The 18,103-nt window shown below is 43.0% G+C and overlaps 1 protein-coding gene across 5 annotated transcripts in view; it reads right to left on the bottom strand.

Annotated features, from left to right (window-relative positions):
- Positions 1-18,103, bottom strand: part of ATP8A1 (ATPase phospholipid transporting 8A1) — a 203,338-nt gene that overhangs the window by 171,915 nt on the left and 13,320 nt on the right. For 3 of the 5 annotated variants that reach the window (XM_045573001.1, XM_045573005.1, XM_045573002.1), the window contains exons 1-3: positions 4,048-4,150; positions 2,588-2,702; positions 588-687 (exon numbers count right to left, since the gene is read on the bottom strand). In XM_045573001.1, coding sequence (XP_045428957.1) covers positions 588-687; positions 2,588-2,702; positions 4,048-4,135 — 303 coding nt within the window. In that variant the 5' untranslated portion in view covers positions 4,136-4,150. Of the gene's footprint in view, positions 1-587; positions 688-2,587; positions 2,703-4,047; positions 4,151-18,103 lie in introns of those variants that run through there. The other 2 variants (XM_036417401.2, XM_036417408.2) reach the window with 1 other exon arrangement.

Here is an 18,103-nt window from a genome sequence, read left to right as displayed (position 1 = left end):
CAGGTTATGAAACACATGTACTCTGTGGTCCCCTTTGTACACTAAGTTAATATACAAGGGGGGGGGAAAACCAGAAGGATATACCTCCAGATTTTAAGAACATAGTTGCCTTTCAATGGTGGAATGAGTTGTAAATTTTGTCTTTAGACATTAATATGTTTTCTAATTCTTTTTATAACAAGTGTATGCTATTTTTAAATAAAATAACACTTTCCCCCCCCTGATTTTTCAACTACAAAGAGAAACAAGATTTAAAGGGATAATTCTTATATTCTAAGGTTCAGAACTGAGTTATATTGTTACTAAAATAAATTGATATTTTAAGAAAATGCCCCATTCCCTTTAGAAACCAAACAAATAGTCCTCACCACATTGAATTTACAGAACGTTTAAAAATAAGCTGATAAAAGTGAATGGGAAGACTAACAGAGGTAGTGAAATTCTAACACGGCTGTCGCAGAAGCTGGGCATGTCCACTCAAACCAGCTGATTTCTCTGTGTTCGGATAAGCTTCCGAAGACCAGTCACAGGCTTTTATTAAATGACAACGTCTGATGTTGAACTAAGGTTTTACAACAGGACTTTACCTGAAGCAGTGCAATAAAGAGAAAGAATGAATTGGCGGCTCTTCTGAACTGCGAGTAGAGAAATCGTGGAAGGAATGTGATGATGTTGTATTTTGCAGTGCTGGAAAATAAAATGAAAGCAGCATAAAACCTAATTGTTCCACAATTAGCTCCAATGTTTACAAAATCCTAGTATCACCATCTACAAAATTAGATGAGGAAGCATCTGTCCTCTGCTTCAACTTGGGAGACTATTGCAAATGGTCATGAACCTGAATGAAAAGGACTGAAAGGAATTGGATAAACAGACACTTTCATTTCCTGCCTAATATCTTTCTTTCTCCTTCGTCAGCCATCCTTGTTTCAACATTACCAGGGATAGCTTACCAAGAAGAGCAACTTTAGTTAAGAAAATGTATAACATGTTCGTTGAAAATAAAATCTTGCAAAAACAACAACAAAGTCAGCAATTTGAGCAGAACCAGAGAGACTTTAAGTAGAGATGCCTTCCCTGGCTAGCTTCAGAGAAATGGGGAGTTTCCTGGGTTTGAATTTTCTTCAGGGACCCTCTATGACTTTGGCTAGGACTCCGCACCAAACACATCGATATAGCCAGCCAGTCACAGTTTAGGTGTTAGAAACATCCAATCTTCCTCTCATTGATAACGGAGAGGAGATTAAAGGGACACACGCCCACAAACCGCATTCCCCAAACTGTGAAAAGTTACTCCTGCTTGAATTTTAAGTTGTAAATGTTCACTTTAAGTGGGCGTGTCTCCAGTGTAGTAATGTTGCCAATGGAGAAACCTGGGCTAGCATTGGGGGTGCTCACTTGGTTCCAGGGGCCACTTAGTGAATTGGGCTTATGACAGAGATACTTTTATATTACTGCTGGAATCCTATCTAATCTAATAAGAGTAATATGCAAACTGACCATCACTCCAACACACAAAATGGCTGCTCCCATGTGGACACAAGATGGCTGCCACAAGATGGCCACCACAAGATGGCCGGCAGGGTAGGGTGGTTGGGAGAGACCAGACCTGCAGGGGAGGGCAGTTAGGGGTGACTGGGCTGGCAGAGGAGAGCAGTTGAGAGCAACCAGGCCTGCAGGGAAGGACAGATGGGGGAGACTCAGGCCTGCAGGGGAAGGCTGTTGGGGGTGACCAGGCCAACAGGGGAAGGGAGTTAGGCACAACCAGACTGGCAAGGGAGGGCAGTTAGGGGTTTTTGGGCCAGCAGGGGAGGACAGTTGGGGTGATTGGGCCAGCAGAGGAGCAGTTAATCATGGATCAGGCTGGCAGGCAGGTGAACCGGTTAGGAGCCAGCAGTCCTGGATTGTGAGAGGGATGTCCCATATTGGAGAGGGTGTAGGTAGGCTGAGGCACACACACCCCCGTGCATGAATTTCATGCACTGGGCCTGTAGTGAATATATAACAATGAAATAATTCTCACAGCCCTCCATTCCTTACCACCATTCTAATTTTTACAACTATTTAGCCTAGGGGTGTCGAACTCAATCAGAGAAGGGGCCAAAATCTAAAATCCAGCCTAAATCGCGGGCCAAATGGTTTACTGAACAGTCATAAACTGTCATTGTGATGGAAACGCAGCGGAGTGCAGTGATGACAGCGCAGTGCGGGCCACATTGCAAGGTCTGGCGGGACGGATTTGGCCCGAGGGCCTTGTGTTTGACACATGTGATTTAGCCAAAAGGAGTTCTCCTTGAAGAATGGCAAAGGACCTCTTCTGAAATGTGAAAATTTGTTAACCCCAAACAACAATCTATTAACAGGTTTATCACAAAGGGATTTACCCACAAGCAGCTGCTTATCCTTTCTGCTCTTTCCTTATTGGCTAGAAGATGGAGAAATAGCCAATTCAGATGCCCACTAGTAAGCTCTCAATATTAACTGATGTAACCGTAAGCTCTTTGCAATCCTTTTCATTTTGGCGGGGAGAGGGTCCACAGGACTTGGGTGTGCTGGCTGGTCCAGATCATCCTTTGGCAGTTCCTACCTGACGTGGTTGTTGCAGAACTTCGTCAGCTGGGGCTGGTTGATGAATATAGTCCGTATTTCTTCCTGGTCTGCCAGGGAAGTCTTCTCTGAAACATCATCGGTCTTCTCATAACCTTAAAGAGAGAGAGAGTCTTCTTACTCTATAAGAAATGTTTCATTGTCTAGACTAGGTTGTGTCGAACTCAATCAGAGAAGGGGCCAAAATCTAAAATCCAGCCTAAATCGCGGGCCGAATGGTTTACTGAACAGTCATAAACTGTCATTGTGATGGAAACGCAGCGGAGTGCAGTGATGACAGTGCGGTGCGGGCCACATTGCAAGGCCTGGCGGGACGGATTTGGCCCGAGGGCCTTGTGTTTGACACATGTGGTCTAGACCATTGGTCGGCAAACTCATTAGTCAACAGAGTCAAATATCAACAGTACAACAATTGAAATTTCTGTTGAGAGCCAAATTTTTTAAACTTAAACTTCTTCTAATGCCACTTCTTCAAAATAGACTTGCCTAGGCCGTGGTATTTTGTGGAAGAGCCACACTCACGGGGCCAAAGGGCCACATGTGGCTCGTGAGCCGCAATTTGCTGACCATGGTTTCTAGACCAAAGCCACATTTCATAACTATTCCAGGATCAAAAATCTGTGATAAGCTACATGCATCTCCTTATTGGTCTTCTTGTGTCTTTCATAATAAAAAGAAAAAGCCCCACATTTAACATTTCCACCAAGTTTAAAAGGCAACATTTTATAGTATGTAAAAACTGACCCATTTCAAAAACAGTGAGAATTTTTGTTCATCTTTCCCCCATCTATGTTCAACTTACTTTACTTACTCCCACTACATAAGAATATGTCCAAAAGTAACAAAAATTTTAAATTGGTTTACATTATAGTTTTAGACAAGAACTGACAAGACAGAAGTCATTTAAAATATATTTAAAAAAATTTAAGCATACATATTTAATGCTTTTGTTTTTTCCTTCCTTTTTGGATGGAGACAGAAAAAAAGATGAACAATGAGGTTTAAATAAGAAACCACCACAATTGCTTAACTTACTATGATCATCTTACTGTTTTCACTAATTAGAATGTATGTTCACAAATAAATTTAAAATATTTTGAGATCAAGTCATCTCACAATCTTCAACAGATTCAGGCAATTTCAACGAGGTAACAGCTTATTGCAAAGTTGACAGTAAAACAAAGTTAAAAAAACAACATGTAAGTTTTGGAAGAATAAAACAATTTAAATTGCTTCCTGGATTAATTCCCTCCCCCTTTGCTAGAGAGGCTCACACCAACAGCATTCTGTCTCAAGTACCCATTTGCCTTCGCTTTTCTGCCAAGCCGATGCCAACTCCCCCCTTAAGAGCTGCAACTTGGGGTCTCTCACTAAAGTCAGTGAGCCTTCTCTGTGTCCCCATGGTCCTCCGTGCTCCCCTCTCTCCAGCAAAACACTAACCAGAACGTTTCCTGACTGCCGGCCTCTGTGTCAGTCTCCCTGGTCCAGGAAGGGAACTCCTTGGGGCTATGGGTGGTGTGTTACTCATCTTCCTAACACAGGTAGCAGGTACTTGGTAAACGTTTGCCGAACAAACAAATACCACATGACAAAGGAGTGGTTATTTGGCCGTTTTTGTTTTTTTTTCTGAGGCAAGCACATGCTTCTCCACCCACTGATAAGGACACTATGCAGCCAAGAGCTGGCAATAAACTGTGCTATAAGAAAAGCTTGCCAGTGGGGTTTTGTGGTTCTACGAACCGGGAAAATCACTTAGGCTTTCGACAAAGGGGAGGAACATGAGCATGGAGACCTAGGGAGCAGGGAAGAGTGCAGAGTGTGCAGGGGAGAGGGAATCTTACCTAATATAGAGAGAATATGTTAATTGACGATCACACCCTCACAAAGATGGTAGCACCCACCGCCAATAAGGAGGGAATATGCTAATTGACTGTCATGACCACAAAGATGGCGGTGCCCACAGCCACAAGATGGCAGTGCCCAGTCCCCTCATCCCCGCAGCCGCCCAAGACTGGCCAGAGGTGCAGGCAAGCCTCAGATAGTGGCTTCCCAGCAGCCTAGGGCCACCTGAGGCTTGCGCTGCTGGCAGTGGCAGCAACAGAGGTGTGATGGGGACGTCACCTCCCCCTGATCGCCGGGTCACTCCTGCCCCTGAGGGCTCCCAAACTGTGAGAGGGGGCAGGTTGAGCTGCGGGACCCCGTCTGATGCATGAATTTTCATGCCCTGGGCCTCTCGTAGGACAAGATGAAGCACAGATAAAGGCCAGGTAAAGACAGGTGAGATATGGCACTAAAAAAGCACCCAGGCTGGATCTGAGAACATCTGTCATGCTTGTGAAGAAGGCTGGATGGCATCCTCCAGTTGGCAGCCAGTTTTCCAGATCGACAGGCAGGGAGTGAGAGTCACGGTTTATACTCAGCACTTGGATGTCACACGGCTCCACCTAAGTACAATGACGCTCATATACAGTTAGTCACATTGGGAGCTTGGCCCATGGTCAGTCACATGGGTTCATCATTTTTTTTCACTACATCACATTTTAGTTACAACACTAGCTTTCCCTCCTAGTTTCATAGAATCAAAATTTCACATATGTATTATTACAGACCAAATGTTTGTGTGTCCCCTCCAAAGTTACCCCTCACAGGGGTGGTATTTGGAGGTGGGGCCTTTGAGACGTGATTAGGACAAGAGGGTTGAGCCCTCCTGGATGGGATTAGTGCCCTTGTAAAAGGGCCCCAGAGAGATCGCTCATCTCTTCCATCAGATGAGGACACAGCAAGAAGACAGCCATCTCTGAACCAGAAAGTGAGTCCTCACTAGACATTCAATCTGCTGGCGCTTTGGTCCTGGGCTTCCCAGCCACCAAAACTATGAAGTTTTGTTACAGCAGCCCAGACTAAGACATGGGTTATCAAACAGAGGCATATCAACCTTAAACATTCTTAAAGATGTCCCTTAATGACAGCACCATGTGGACTTTTTCTGGCACCTCAATTGGACTGAGAGCCTCAGGAACATCAGGTCTCTGCGCTGCTCTGAACTGATACCCTCAGGCTGTACTTTAGGTAATGGGACTATTGGGGGCCTAGGCACTCGGATGTTCTTAGCTGGCGAGTTAGGTGTCACTCCTCCCCTGACACATCCATTTATACTGGGATCTCAAATGCTGCTAGTGGGAGTTGGATATCACATCTCCTCACATATTAATTTTTATTCAAGAATTTCTATGTCGCAAAGGACAAATGAATTAGAATCAACTCCTTCCCCAACATGAAAGCTAGAGTAATTAAAAACAATTTTGATGATCACCCCAACCAGTTTGGCTCAGTGGATAGAGCGTCAGCCTATAGATTCTGAAATCAATAAAAATATATTTAAAAAAAGAGTTCTGTGTTCATACCTGGGCAATGCCTCACTGAGATGCTGATGTACAGAGATGGCAAAGGTAACTGGCAGAAGATCCTTCCTCCATTCTGCCCCAAAGAAGGTAAAACTAAGATGGTACAGTTGCCTTTCCTTCCTATGCACAGTTTGTCCTTTGATTTAAGGAGGGAAGCTATGCCTCCTGGGATCTGTATATTAATTCAGAGAGCTCATTCACATAAATCATTAAAGACCACCAGCAGCTCTTAATCCACCTGTCTTGCCTCCCAAAGACTTAGTAAGAACGGAGTCCACTTTTGTGTCCTCCCCTCACAGAAGGCACGTGGAGGAGGGCGAGGCCCAGATCTACCAATCGTTCTCATGGAGGCTTCATGGAAAGTGGGGCTTTCATTGCCCTAAAGTCATGCAAAAGGTTTTAGCTACTGAATGTGCTACAAGGAGATATTTCTATTACTAAGTAAGGATATACAAGCAGCATTAATAAGGATAGACCATTTCAGCTTCCAGCAATATTTTTCTTGATCAAGAAAACATAGGATGGTGATGGTCACAGCCATGAAGTGACACTCCCCTAAGAGTGTGAGGCCATTAAACCCTCTTAGTGGTTGTGTGGCAAGCTCAGGCTCTTCCACTGATTATTTATATGACCCCAAGCAAACCACTTACTCCCTGGGGGGTTATTCTCTTCCCTTGTACAGTGAGGAAAGCAGGCTAATAATCTTAGGCTCTTTTCCAGATCCAATGTCCTGTGAAATTAGTATCCATTGGGCACCAGGAAGGAAAAAAAAATCAAATCTCATTTGTTTAGAAAAACAGGACAGTTTAAAAACAAAATAGAAAATTTCCCTACTGGAGCCAGACGTTTCACAGCAATGGTTGCCTGACATAATCTGCACCCAGAACTGGTCACAGGACCAAATGGTGGTTGTGGTCATGACAAAATCTCCTTATCTAAAATGATAAATAGTGACTAGTCCTTGGTTGCCAGCAACCGCTGTACCTGGCACTCACCTGTTGACCAGTAACTACTGGGTTACTGAGTGTGTTGACATATAGTCTTTCTTTCTTCCTCTGCCTGGGTTCATGATCACATGCTTATATGCCCAAAGAATGATGTAACAGGGGAAAAAAGTGCTCAACAGTTATTGAATGAAATGTTTCTAGTCCTTTCATACAATTACAACAGCATTATCACCTCTGAAAGTTCCCATTTCTCATAAAAGATATCATGAGCAAATCAGTACATCCATTGTTCAGTAGTTCACTTATTCATTCAACACATTCATTAGAAGTTGAACACTGTGCCTACTATGTGGCAGCCATTTTTAAAAAGCTGCTGAAACAAGGAGGAGAGATCAACCAAAAGACTTGTATGCATGCATATAAGCCTAACCAATGGACACAGGCACCAAGGGGGTGAGGGCATGATTGGGAAGGGGTTACGGGGGATAAGGACACATATGTAATACCTTAATCAATAAAGAAAAAAATAAAAAGCTGCAGAAACAGCAGAAAAGATAAGGTCCCTTGTTCTTGGGGACTTACTTTCTAGAGAACAAGATAATTACAGAACACATTAAGTATGATGAAAAAAACAAACAAACAGCTCTTGATAGAATGATTGATAGATCTCTTTGTGTTTGTTTCACCATCTATACATGGAGATGATAGTAACACCCACCTCAGCGGGGTTGTGAGGACCTGGGGAGTTAACAGATGTGGAGAACAATGCCTCACACATCGTGAGAGCTCCAGGAACATTAGCTATACTCATTGAGCAGCTTCATACTGAGTGGAAGGGAGGCCTCTCCATGGAGACCCCCTCAATGAGGACTTCGGTGAGGAAAGCTAAGGGACAGTGTAAACTACCAGGAAAAGCAGGAGCAAAGCCCTGTAGGCAGGAGTGAGCCTGGCATTTTCAGGAACCTGAGGACCAGGAACAGTGAATAGGGGGAGAGTCAAACAAGAAGAGGCAATATAAGCATAACTAATGGATGCAAAATGCTGGGAGGTCAGGACATGTATAGGAGTGGGGTGGGGGCAATGGTAAGATACGTACACATATAATACTTCAATAAAAAAATGAAAGGAAAAAAAAAAAGAAGAGGCAGGGCCAGATTGGGAGAAACTTGAATTTATTCTCTTTATGCCATAGGAAGCTACTGATAAGTGTTAGGCTGGAAGATCCTTCTGTGGCTGCTGCAACAATCCAGGTGAACAGTGATGATGTGAGACTGTGGAGACAGAGACGAAAGGAAGTGGATGTATGCATGACAGATTTGGAGGTGAAGCTGGTCTGACTGTTACAGCCTCTCCAGGTCTCTCATCATCCCACCACTGTCTGGAGCCACATACACCCACTGCCTGGTGCTACTCAAGCAAAAGCCCAAGACTTAAAAGAAACAGGATGCTCAATATAACAAATGATTAACCACTTATAGAAATGTCTCCATAGCCAAACAACCTTGTCCTTAGATATTGCACATCCTTTTCTCCTCAGAGCATGGTAACCAATACCATTGAGAACACAGGTATAACCCAGCGATTAAAAGACATCAGAGAGTTAGGACTGAGAGCACACGCCATGAAGTGAGAGAGAGAATCCAGGCCCAGCAGTTATGAGTGGTGGGAACTTTAGACAAATTACTTATCTCTAGCTGCCTACCTTCTTCCACGGTTGTCTGAGGAGATTAAGGGTGATGATACACGTGTAAAGCATTTGGGAAAGTGGCTAACTTCCCCTGCACACACAGTCATTCTAGTTATTATTTTTTATTGTTGAAATCGGAAAGGCAGGCTATGGAGAAAAGGAACAGACTTTGTTATCAGACCCGTGTTCAAATTTGGATTATGGCATTTCTACATAATTCTGGGCAAACTATTTTATGTTTTGAGGCTTGGCTTCCTCGTGCATAAAACAGGATTGATAGGAGGATTAAATAACATTATGTTAGTAATGTAGCACAATACTTGTCACTCAAACAGTTTCAGTCACTCTGTTCTACCAAGAGATTATAAAGGAAATCTCCCCTTCAACATCGTTGAGATGGGAAAAAATAAAGTCTTAGAAACACACTAATTTAGGTATTAACAATTTTTTAAAAATTGGACACTATTTAATTAAAGCTGTGACTAGCAAATGGATCTAGAGAGTAAAATAATGGATTTTACTCTAGAATTTATAAATTAATATTAAGTAAGTACACATTTCCCCCAAAATGTCATCTGTATAGTGGTTATGCAACAGAAAAGAACTAGTGGGGCGGTAAGAGGGAGGAGAGAATAAGTTACAAAATCATTCAGTTGCCTGATAATATGGTTATAGGACCATTACATTTTTGCAGACTCAACCTTATTGCAATTATAAGTAAGGCTGAAATTGAAGTCAGCATATATATTATATTAACTCCCCAAACATATTTAGGAAAATTCAATTATACATTCTTCTTATTCAATGGCTTCCAATATTAGACATTAAAGAGACCATATTGATTGCTCATGTTTCTTGACCTAGAATGAGATCATTAGACAAACAGCAATGCTTGCAACCGTCATATAATCAAATAAAAGAATATTAACTGGAAAACTAACCAGAGACTTAAAAGGCACAAGCACAGAACACAGGTGTGATTAAAGGTAGGTGTTACTTACCTTGGGAAATTATGAGCATTACCCATGGTCCATTTGAAAGGTTTAAGAACGTCTTTATTTTGTTGACTGGGAAAAGCAATAATAATAAATGTCCTCATTGAAAAAAAAAATTTTTGGCTTAAGTTTCTGGAACAAAACAATCTTTGGCTGAATAATTTAGATGTTTGTCTTTTATTTACTTAGTTTTTATTGATATCTTTGTATATATACATATATCTAGTTTATTTAATTAGAAACACAGAAGCAGTTACTAGAGCTACAGAAGGGATGTGTATCCCACGTTCTGCATTGTTGAACGTTGGGTTGTGAGCCAGGCAGCAGCTGTTCAGACAGACAGGGTACAAAGGGAACCACCACTCTGCAAACAATTAACTGGGCGCTTTAAAGGTTGAGACTTACACACTACATGTTCAGAAATGGCAGCGGTTTTCAGCTCATGTGCCACAAACATTTCTAAATCATGCAATACCTGACATTTAGTCATGGGCACTAACCCCTTTTCCCTAAGGCTTAGATTGTCAAATTATAAAATGACACTAGCCAATACAACAATAACTGTCCAGTATGAATGAATCAAGACTATACCTATTTATTTTTCTGTCAGATTGGCAAAAGATATACTTTTTGGTGTGCCACAGAATTTTAGTAATTAGTTTATGTGTACTATGACATAGGACAGGTTGACAATCGCTGGGCCATAGTACTGAAGAAATCAAATGCCTCTAAAAGCATGGGGATTAAATAGAAACTATCCAGCAACATGTTTCAAATTTTTAGACCATGACTGCAATTGCCAGGGGAAAAGAAACGTTCGATTGCATCCATGTACCTTCCCTGCACAGAGTATATTGATTCAGGCTCCATCTGCTGCTCGCTCCAACTCGGTCTGCTTCTTCTGATAACAGTCCTTTGGTTTTCTTTGGAAAACTTCCCTTTCCTCAACTGTAGGCAGTCTCAAGGAACTGGTCCATCAAGACAGTATCCCCTTGCCCTAGCCGGTTTGGCTCAGTGGATAGAGCGTTGGCCTGCGGACTGAAGGGTCTGGGGTTCAATTGCCAGTTAGGGCACATTGAGCCTGGGTTGCGGGCTCGATCCCCAGTAGGGGGCATGCAGGAAGCAGCTAATCAATGATTCTCATCATTGATGTTTCTCTCTCTCCCTCTTCCTTTCTCTCTGAAATCAATAAAAATAATAATAATAAAAAAGATAGCATCCCCCTTTTTTATTTAAAGTTGGGCACATGGCCCATGCTAGACTAATCACAGTCCACTGGCAGTGTGCACATATGAAAAGGCTGAGCAAGATTAAAACCGACTCTGTGGCATCCTGAAATGACTGTCCATTACTCAAGCTGCCTTGGGTCATCCCTGACCTTCCTGTAAAGCCTTTCATTCGACTCTGGAACTACTCCAACTCCTTACAGACTGCATGGCTTCCATATTATGGAGCTTTAATGGAGGCATTTAGAAGTGGAATTTCAGTCCTGGTGGGAAGCCAAGTCCTGCCCCGATGCCCATCTAATGTAGCTGGGCACTGACCGGACCTGGACCTGGCCATTCTTCTTCAAGAGGCGGGAACCTATTCCCTGAACCCCATCACTAGCTGGCTTTTTTTGCTCTACATGGATGACCTAGGACCACAATGCAACTACCATGACCCCCACCTCCAAATCACCAGGCTGCCTGGAACTTTCCCTAACAGGCTGTCCTGGCTATATCAGCTCTCCTTAAATGTGAACAGCTGCCCTAACCCAGCCCTGAGTGCAGCATGTTCCAGGATAACTATGGGTTGCACAACAGCCAAAAAGCTTTCCACACCTCTGGTTTCCTCTCCTTCGCCTTCTTGTTCATGCAACTGAGATGTATTTAAGTTACAACACCAAAACTATAATGACTATTGTCACAAATGATAGCCACTTACCCTGATTATGTAAAACGTGGCTATCGACTTCAAGATTTGGTTGTTTTTTATCTTAACAAACAAAGGGTTCACTTTATTAAAAAAAAAAAATAAAGACATTCTCTAAATGATATAGATTTGATTATTTTCAAAATGATGTAAGGAAACTTAGCTTCTCATTCTCAGAACTGGTCCTGGTCAGAGAGCCAGTGAGGACAATATTTGGAAACTGGAAAATTCCAGCCCAGCTTTAATAGTGATGATGGATGCATTCATTCATTTGACAATTTAGCTTGACCTGATCTTTCCCAGTAACTATTTCTCCTCTATTTGCCCTATTCCACCTCAATACAAGTTTTTCAACCATAGCCCTCTTCTACCCTCATGGCCTTGTTAGATGACCATTCTTCCTTGAAGTGTCACCTGTAAAAGTTTCGAATATATATGGTGGTCTTGGACCCCTCCAACATTAATCTTTTGATTGACTTAGGTATACAGCAACTGAGAAGAATAATAGATGTTATGGGTGTACCTAACTTACATATTGAGGACAAAGCAGACATGAAAGTGCATGTAAGTATCTATTATGCATGTTACTCTAATATGGGCAAGAAACTTAACACTTCATGGAAGTCCCTTGCATGCCATAAATGTTTACTAAATTTTCTATTTTAATATCAGATATCAAAAAAATTAAAATAAAAAAAAAAGACAACTAATAGTCTCCCTTTCCGGATGCCCTCTGACATATTTTCCTATCAGGACCTGTCATGACCATACAGGGTAAATAATATTTTTCTTAAAGTGCCTTTGTAGGAACAGATATAAAAATAACCAAGTGTGAAAACACATCAACAGCATGAATGTCTAAAATAGGAAAATATAATGGGTTAACACTTCCTGAACTCACACTGAACTGCATTAAGGCCCCAAAGTAGTTGTATGAAGTCTAAGTGGTAGACACTGAAAAAAGTATTGCTGGTATTCACAGGAAAGGTTACCTTAAGCGGTATGACATGGAAATCTATGGCATGCTGAGTGTTGCACCTCACACATAGTAAGCACTCAAATTTCCTGGCTGCCAGCCATTGATATTAACCCAGAAAAAGAGTCATCTTGGGCATGCTGAGTGGCTAAAAATAGCAATGGAAACATTTCTAATGCCAAATCATGCTTAGCAGGAAGAGGAAGAAGAACAATGAAAGATGAAAGGAAATGAATGCTATCGCCTTGGGAATATCCCAAGGACCACTTGGTTAGATAGAAGAAGTAAACGGTGTGCTCCTCACAGAGAATTAAACACTGACATAGAAAAAGACTGCACTAGCAATACGGGGTTTCAACTACCAGGCATACACCAGGCACCTCCGAGAATTTCAATGAGCTAAAAGCATCATTAACTTGTTTTGGCATCCAATCCATTCAGGAAAAAGGAGGAGGAATGGCTACCGTGTACTGGACTCTAATCAATGCAAAAGTGACGAAGTAGTAATGATACTCATAGAAGATATAACTGCACCAAAGAGCTTTGGACAGTCAGAGGCAGGACCACCAGCCTGAGCCACACATGCACTCTAGATTTGAGGACACAGAACAAGTTATCACAACCAAGGAAGGGCAGAAGTTTGGAAGCACGGGTAGAGCAACATGCTGATTCCTTGTGAAAGGTCCTGACAAAAGGGAGAAAAAAGAAGTATTCAAAGAGACCACTGGGGCTGCCCAGGAAGCCACTGAACAAGTAAAATAAGACTAAAAAGATCATGGGAAAGGTTGAGAATTGGCTCACCTGTTCACTAAAGAATAACAACATACCCAGACATCTGAGAATGGAGGAAAGTTGTTTTAAAAAGTGTTGGAGACTACCAAAATGTTTCCTCTCTTCCTTTTGGAATACAAGGGACTGATGGCATTGGTCTGCTGCCTGCAGATAATAAAATAAAAGGCAGAACTTCTCTAAAGAATTAAAAAAAAAATTTTTTTTTTAAAGCAGAACTTCTCAACTCCTGCTGTTGTGGGGTCGAACCCTGGAGTCAGAAATAAGACCACTGGAGGCTGCCAATTGATTAAAATAGCAGGCAAGGATTTATTGAACTGGCCAGGACAGCCATGAGAGCACCACACGCAGGTGGAGTCCACACTGTCGACCACACCGGTCTAAACCACAAAAAATTTCCTTTCTTCTAAATTCTAAATTCTAAATGCTGGGAACAGCCCCCAGGGTCGTTCCCAGCCACATCCTGCTGGACGTTGGAATGTGGGCCCTATCTTGCAATAGCAGATAGTACAGAAGCAGAGCTGAGCAAAGTTAATCTCTAAAGGTTATCTGAAGTTTCAACTCCTGGAGTTACTGAGTCAATGGGAACCCATCTCCTGTGGTCCTGGCTCACAGGCACAGGAAAATTCCCTTAGCCTCCAGGTCTCAATCTGGAAGCTGAGGGAACTGCCCTATTGTTTAAGCAAGTAAGCGAGTGCCGAAGCCAGAATAGCAGGATTAAAATTCAAACAGCAGTTTTTACCTAAGTATGGTTGCTACCATACTTTATTGCATCTCCTACTTCATTTCACTCTCTATCAAGGAAAATCTTCTTCTTAAGTCTGGAAAGGTTAGAACAAACATGAGTTGGAGGAACTAAAGCAAAAGAGAGGGGAGGGAGGGAATTATTTTTAAAAAGAGAAAAAGGAAAGGCAATACCTAGCTGCTCTAGATGAATTCCTACGATGGAGCATATCTACAAAACCTGTAAACCTAGAGAACTGTGAGCACCTGCAGAGCAGTTATGTGAAGTGTCTCTCACAGACGAAGCACGGTGATGAGAGTGGGTCCAAAGGCTGGACATAAACTGGGGTCCCAGGGTTCTAACAAGGAAAGACGGCAGGTGTCCTGTACCCGGTGAACTACTGTTTATGGCAAATATGGTCTACGGATGTGCTTTCAGAGCTCACGGATGTATGGAATGGGCTCCACAGCTCCTAAAGGACTTGTGGGAAAATTCTGAAAACGATCAATTCAGAAGTTAAAAGGGAGCAGTTCAGTTTTGCAAGGAGCATTCAGGTAACATTGCGTAGGACACCTCAACGTTTTGAAAGTGGTGTTTTTCACACACAGGAGGTAGAGTCAGAGATCAAAAGAAGTTTTTCCCTTTGGAAAAGGTTCTTGACATCACCTCAGGTGAGACAACCATGCTATTGGCCAAATCCTTAGCATTTTGCATTTCAGCAAGGCTTCCAGCGAGGCCCTGTGAAACGGAACACGATTCCACGGTTATGGTGACAGGATTCCATGAGGGCATAGCGCTGTGACTTTACAAATGATCAAAAGCCACAGAGGGGACTCTAATGGAGGCTGTCCTTTGGTTCCCCCTGACTGCAAGCCCGTCGGAAGGAGCCGACCCACACACGGACATCCTTGGCTCTTGCCCCTCCTCCCCTCTCCTGGCCTAGTTCCCTGGCCCCTGGCCCCTGGCCCAGGGAGTCAGGGAGAACAGGAGGCATCTAGCCAGCAAGACTAATCAGATTGCCTTCCGGGGATGTGAACTCGAGATCCAGAGACACAGGCAGGCAGACATGGCGCTGAGGAGGGATTGTCGTGGAGGGCTGGGCTGGAGGGGTCACAGCACCCTGAAGCCAGGGGCATGCCGAAATTGTGAATGAAGTGGAGGATAGGCTGGATGCACAGAGGGAACAACAAGGCAATACAAGGCGGAGTGAGAGATCCCAGAATCCCGTGAGGCTCTGCTGTGATGATTCCAAGAGGACCCCCAGGATGTTAAATGCATCGCTTAGTGATGGCTCTGGAGCCAGACAGCCTGGGTTCCAATGACATGATGAGAACACACACGGCATGATGAATAAATGCACAGACAACATGAAAAGAAATCGGAATCTGGGGAGGTTTAAAAAGCCTGAATATCTAATAGTCGAAGATCTAATACAATACTAAGGCCTCAAAAAAAAATCAACTGTGCAAATACAATATGGGGGACATCTGGCCCAGGCAGATGTGTGGAAAATAAATGGCTTTGCCTCTTTCACTGCTTTCTTAGCAAGAAAGGACTTGCTAGGAAATAGAATTGTCTGAGTGTGAAATGGCTGTTTCACCAGGGGGTGTGATTCTCGTACTGAGTGGGATTCAAGCAGGAGCTGGGTAACCGTCTCAGGGACCAGACTGCACTGTATTATTGCTCAGTTCCCTCCAACTCTTGAATTTCATGATGCTATTTTTTTAAAAAAATATTTAAAAAAGAAAGACAATTAATTATAAGGTCATCAGAAAATCATTAATACATCAGAGAGTCAACGCACAAGCAAGTTTTAATCACTTTGTCAATGGAATAAGGAATTCTCGAGTTAGTTGATAAAAATGCTTTGAGGGTAGTTAACCCCGCTGACTTCAGTAGCAATGTCTTCCCATATGAATTACAGTTTTGAATGAATGAGCTCTTAAAATATACTGGAAAAAATACTAATACAACCACGGAAGTTTTCTGAACAATCACAACTTTCATTTTTAGGGCCAGTTAGGCATTTTCAACATAAAAACAGGAAAATGCATGTCTGATTCCAACAGACTCACCCTCTCTTTGCTTAAAGAAGCGGAAATATTCTAACAACACCCTTTGCCGCTGTGCTGTTTTCAGGACAGGCAGTGCAGTGTGATGGGCACCTGCTTTGTATCACCACTGCAACTTTGGCAGGAGAGGAACATTATCCACCTTTATTGTTTAACAAAGTCTCAACCACCCAAAACACCCAGGGGAGAAACGAAAGCCTACCTGCTAATTACGGCTTTGACAGAGGAGTCAGAGCAGCACACGCAACAATATAAACCGCCCACGAGCAAGAACAGCTTTTTATTCTGCAGAACCACACGCTACCCCAGATAAGAAGAGGGGGTGCCACTCTCATCTGCCTACCAGTGACGAGCAGCGCCACAATCTGGCATGTAAAATATCCACCAGGTCCAGCGAACAAGCCTAGAAAAACAGGACACCCATAAAGGTGCACGGAGAACACCACCCCCAGACAGAACCCCGAGAATGGGAGTGGCTCCAGGTGGCTCATCTGCCATAAGCACTGTGGGCAGCACCGAAGAACCACCAAGACTGGTTGGACAAGACAGGCCCGAGACTTAGGAGTCACTTGCACAAAAGGAAGACAGGGCTAGCAGCCATACGTTTGTCAGGATGTGGGGGAAAAGAGAGAGAGAGGGAGGAGAGAGAGAAACCTCCACTAACCAGATTAAGCTGGGAGGTGTGAATGACAGCTGGTGGGCTGCAAGAACTTAAAAGACCCAGTACAGTGCTCAGGGATGTTAAAGCAATGACACCTACACATGTGTGAGGTTGCTATCAGCTCCACACAATTCACAGGCAGAACAAGAACAAGGAGAGGATAGATTGAACAGATATTCAAAAACCTTCTAAGGGCATACATAAAAAAATCACCCAGTGCAGAAAGAGCCTCTTGCTGCATCACTCTGCCCCCCACTTGCTACCACCACTAATTAGAATCACGGAATCAACCACTTAGACGTGCAGTGCCCGTGACCATGGCTGAGCAAAGGGCAATGGGCCTCTGGTGACGAGAGGAAAACTCCACGCGGCTTCAAAACCACTCCACCTGCTGAAGTTACCTTCCTCAATCTTAACAACTGATCTTATCCTAATCACCCACCAGAGGCGAGTGCAAGCAACAATTGCTGAGCACCTACTTGATAGCTCTCATTTCATTTCTCACTCGGAAGAACATCCCTGTGGCGAGGAACCCCTCAAGAGCCAAAACAACATAAGGATGACACGGAACACTATTCTCATCTCTGACTGTGGAGCAAAAAGTCTCGTCAATAGAATTATTCAGTCCCTAGATGTCTAAGATCTAGGAACAGCTAAGACCACAATAGTTATGTTTTTCTAAAGTTCTAGAGAATATTTGGGGAAAAGATGGAGAAAATGCAGGATAGATTGAAATCCTGATTTTAAGATAAATGCAATAGTCTTTCTAAACAACAACAACAACATGAAAGAAATGTACACAAACATACATATTTTGGCATATGTGGATCTCCTCACTCATTTCTAAGATGTAAGGAGGTTTTCAGTTCTTCATCTCAAGTGTTTTTCCTTAGTAAATGGTGCCACTATTTTGGGCTCAGGGTTCAAAACATCAGTCATTTTCTTTCTTTTAAATATATTTTATTGATTTTTTTCACAGAGCGGAAGGGAGAAGGATAGAGAGTTAGAAAAATCAATGAGAGAGAAACATCAGTCAGCTGCCTCCTACTCCCCCCCACCCCCCAATTTGGGGTTGTGCCCACAATCAAGGTACATGTCCTTGACTGGAATCAAACCTGGGACCCTTGAGTCCGCAGGCCAATGCTCTATCCATTGAGCCAAACCGGTTTGGGCTTGTCAGTGATTTTCAACACCTCTTTCTCCTCAGTGCTCCTCATCCTATTCATCAACAAATCTGTTAGGTAAATATGAATTCAAACTAGATCCTGAACCTGAGCACATCCCATCACTGGCTCTGATTACTTAGTAGTCCAAGCCACTATCATCT

Source organism: Pipistrellus kuhlii, unplaced genomic scaffold (assembly GCF_014108245.1).
Source record: "Pipistrellus kuhlii isolate mPipKuh1 unplaced genomic scaffold, mPipKuh1.p scaffold_m20_p_1, whole genome shotgun sequence".
Classification (NCBI taxonomy): Eukaryota; Metazoa; Chordata; class Mammalia; order Chiroptera; family Vespertilionidae; genus Pipistrellus; species Pipistrellus kuhlii.
Note: the sequence above shows the minus strand (reverse complement) of the source record. Positions and strands in the feature narration are given on the sequence as shown.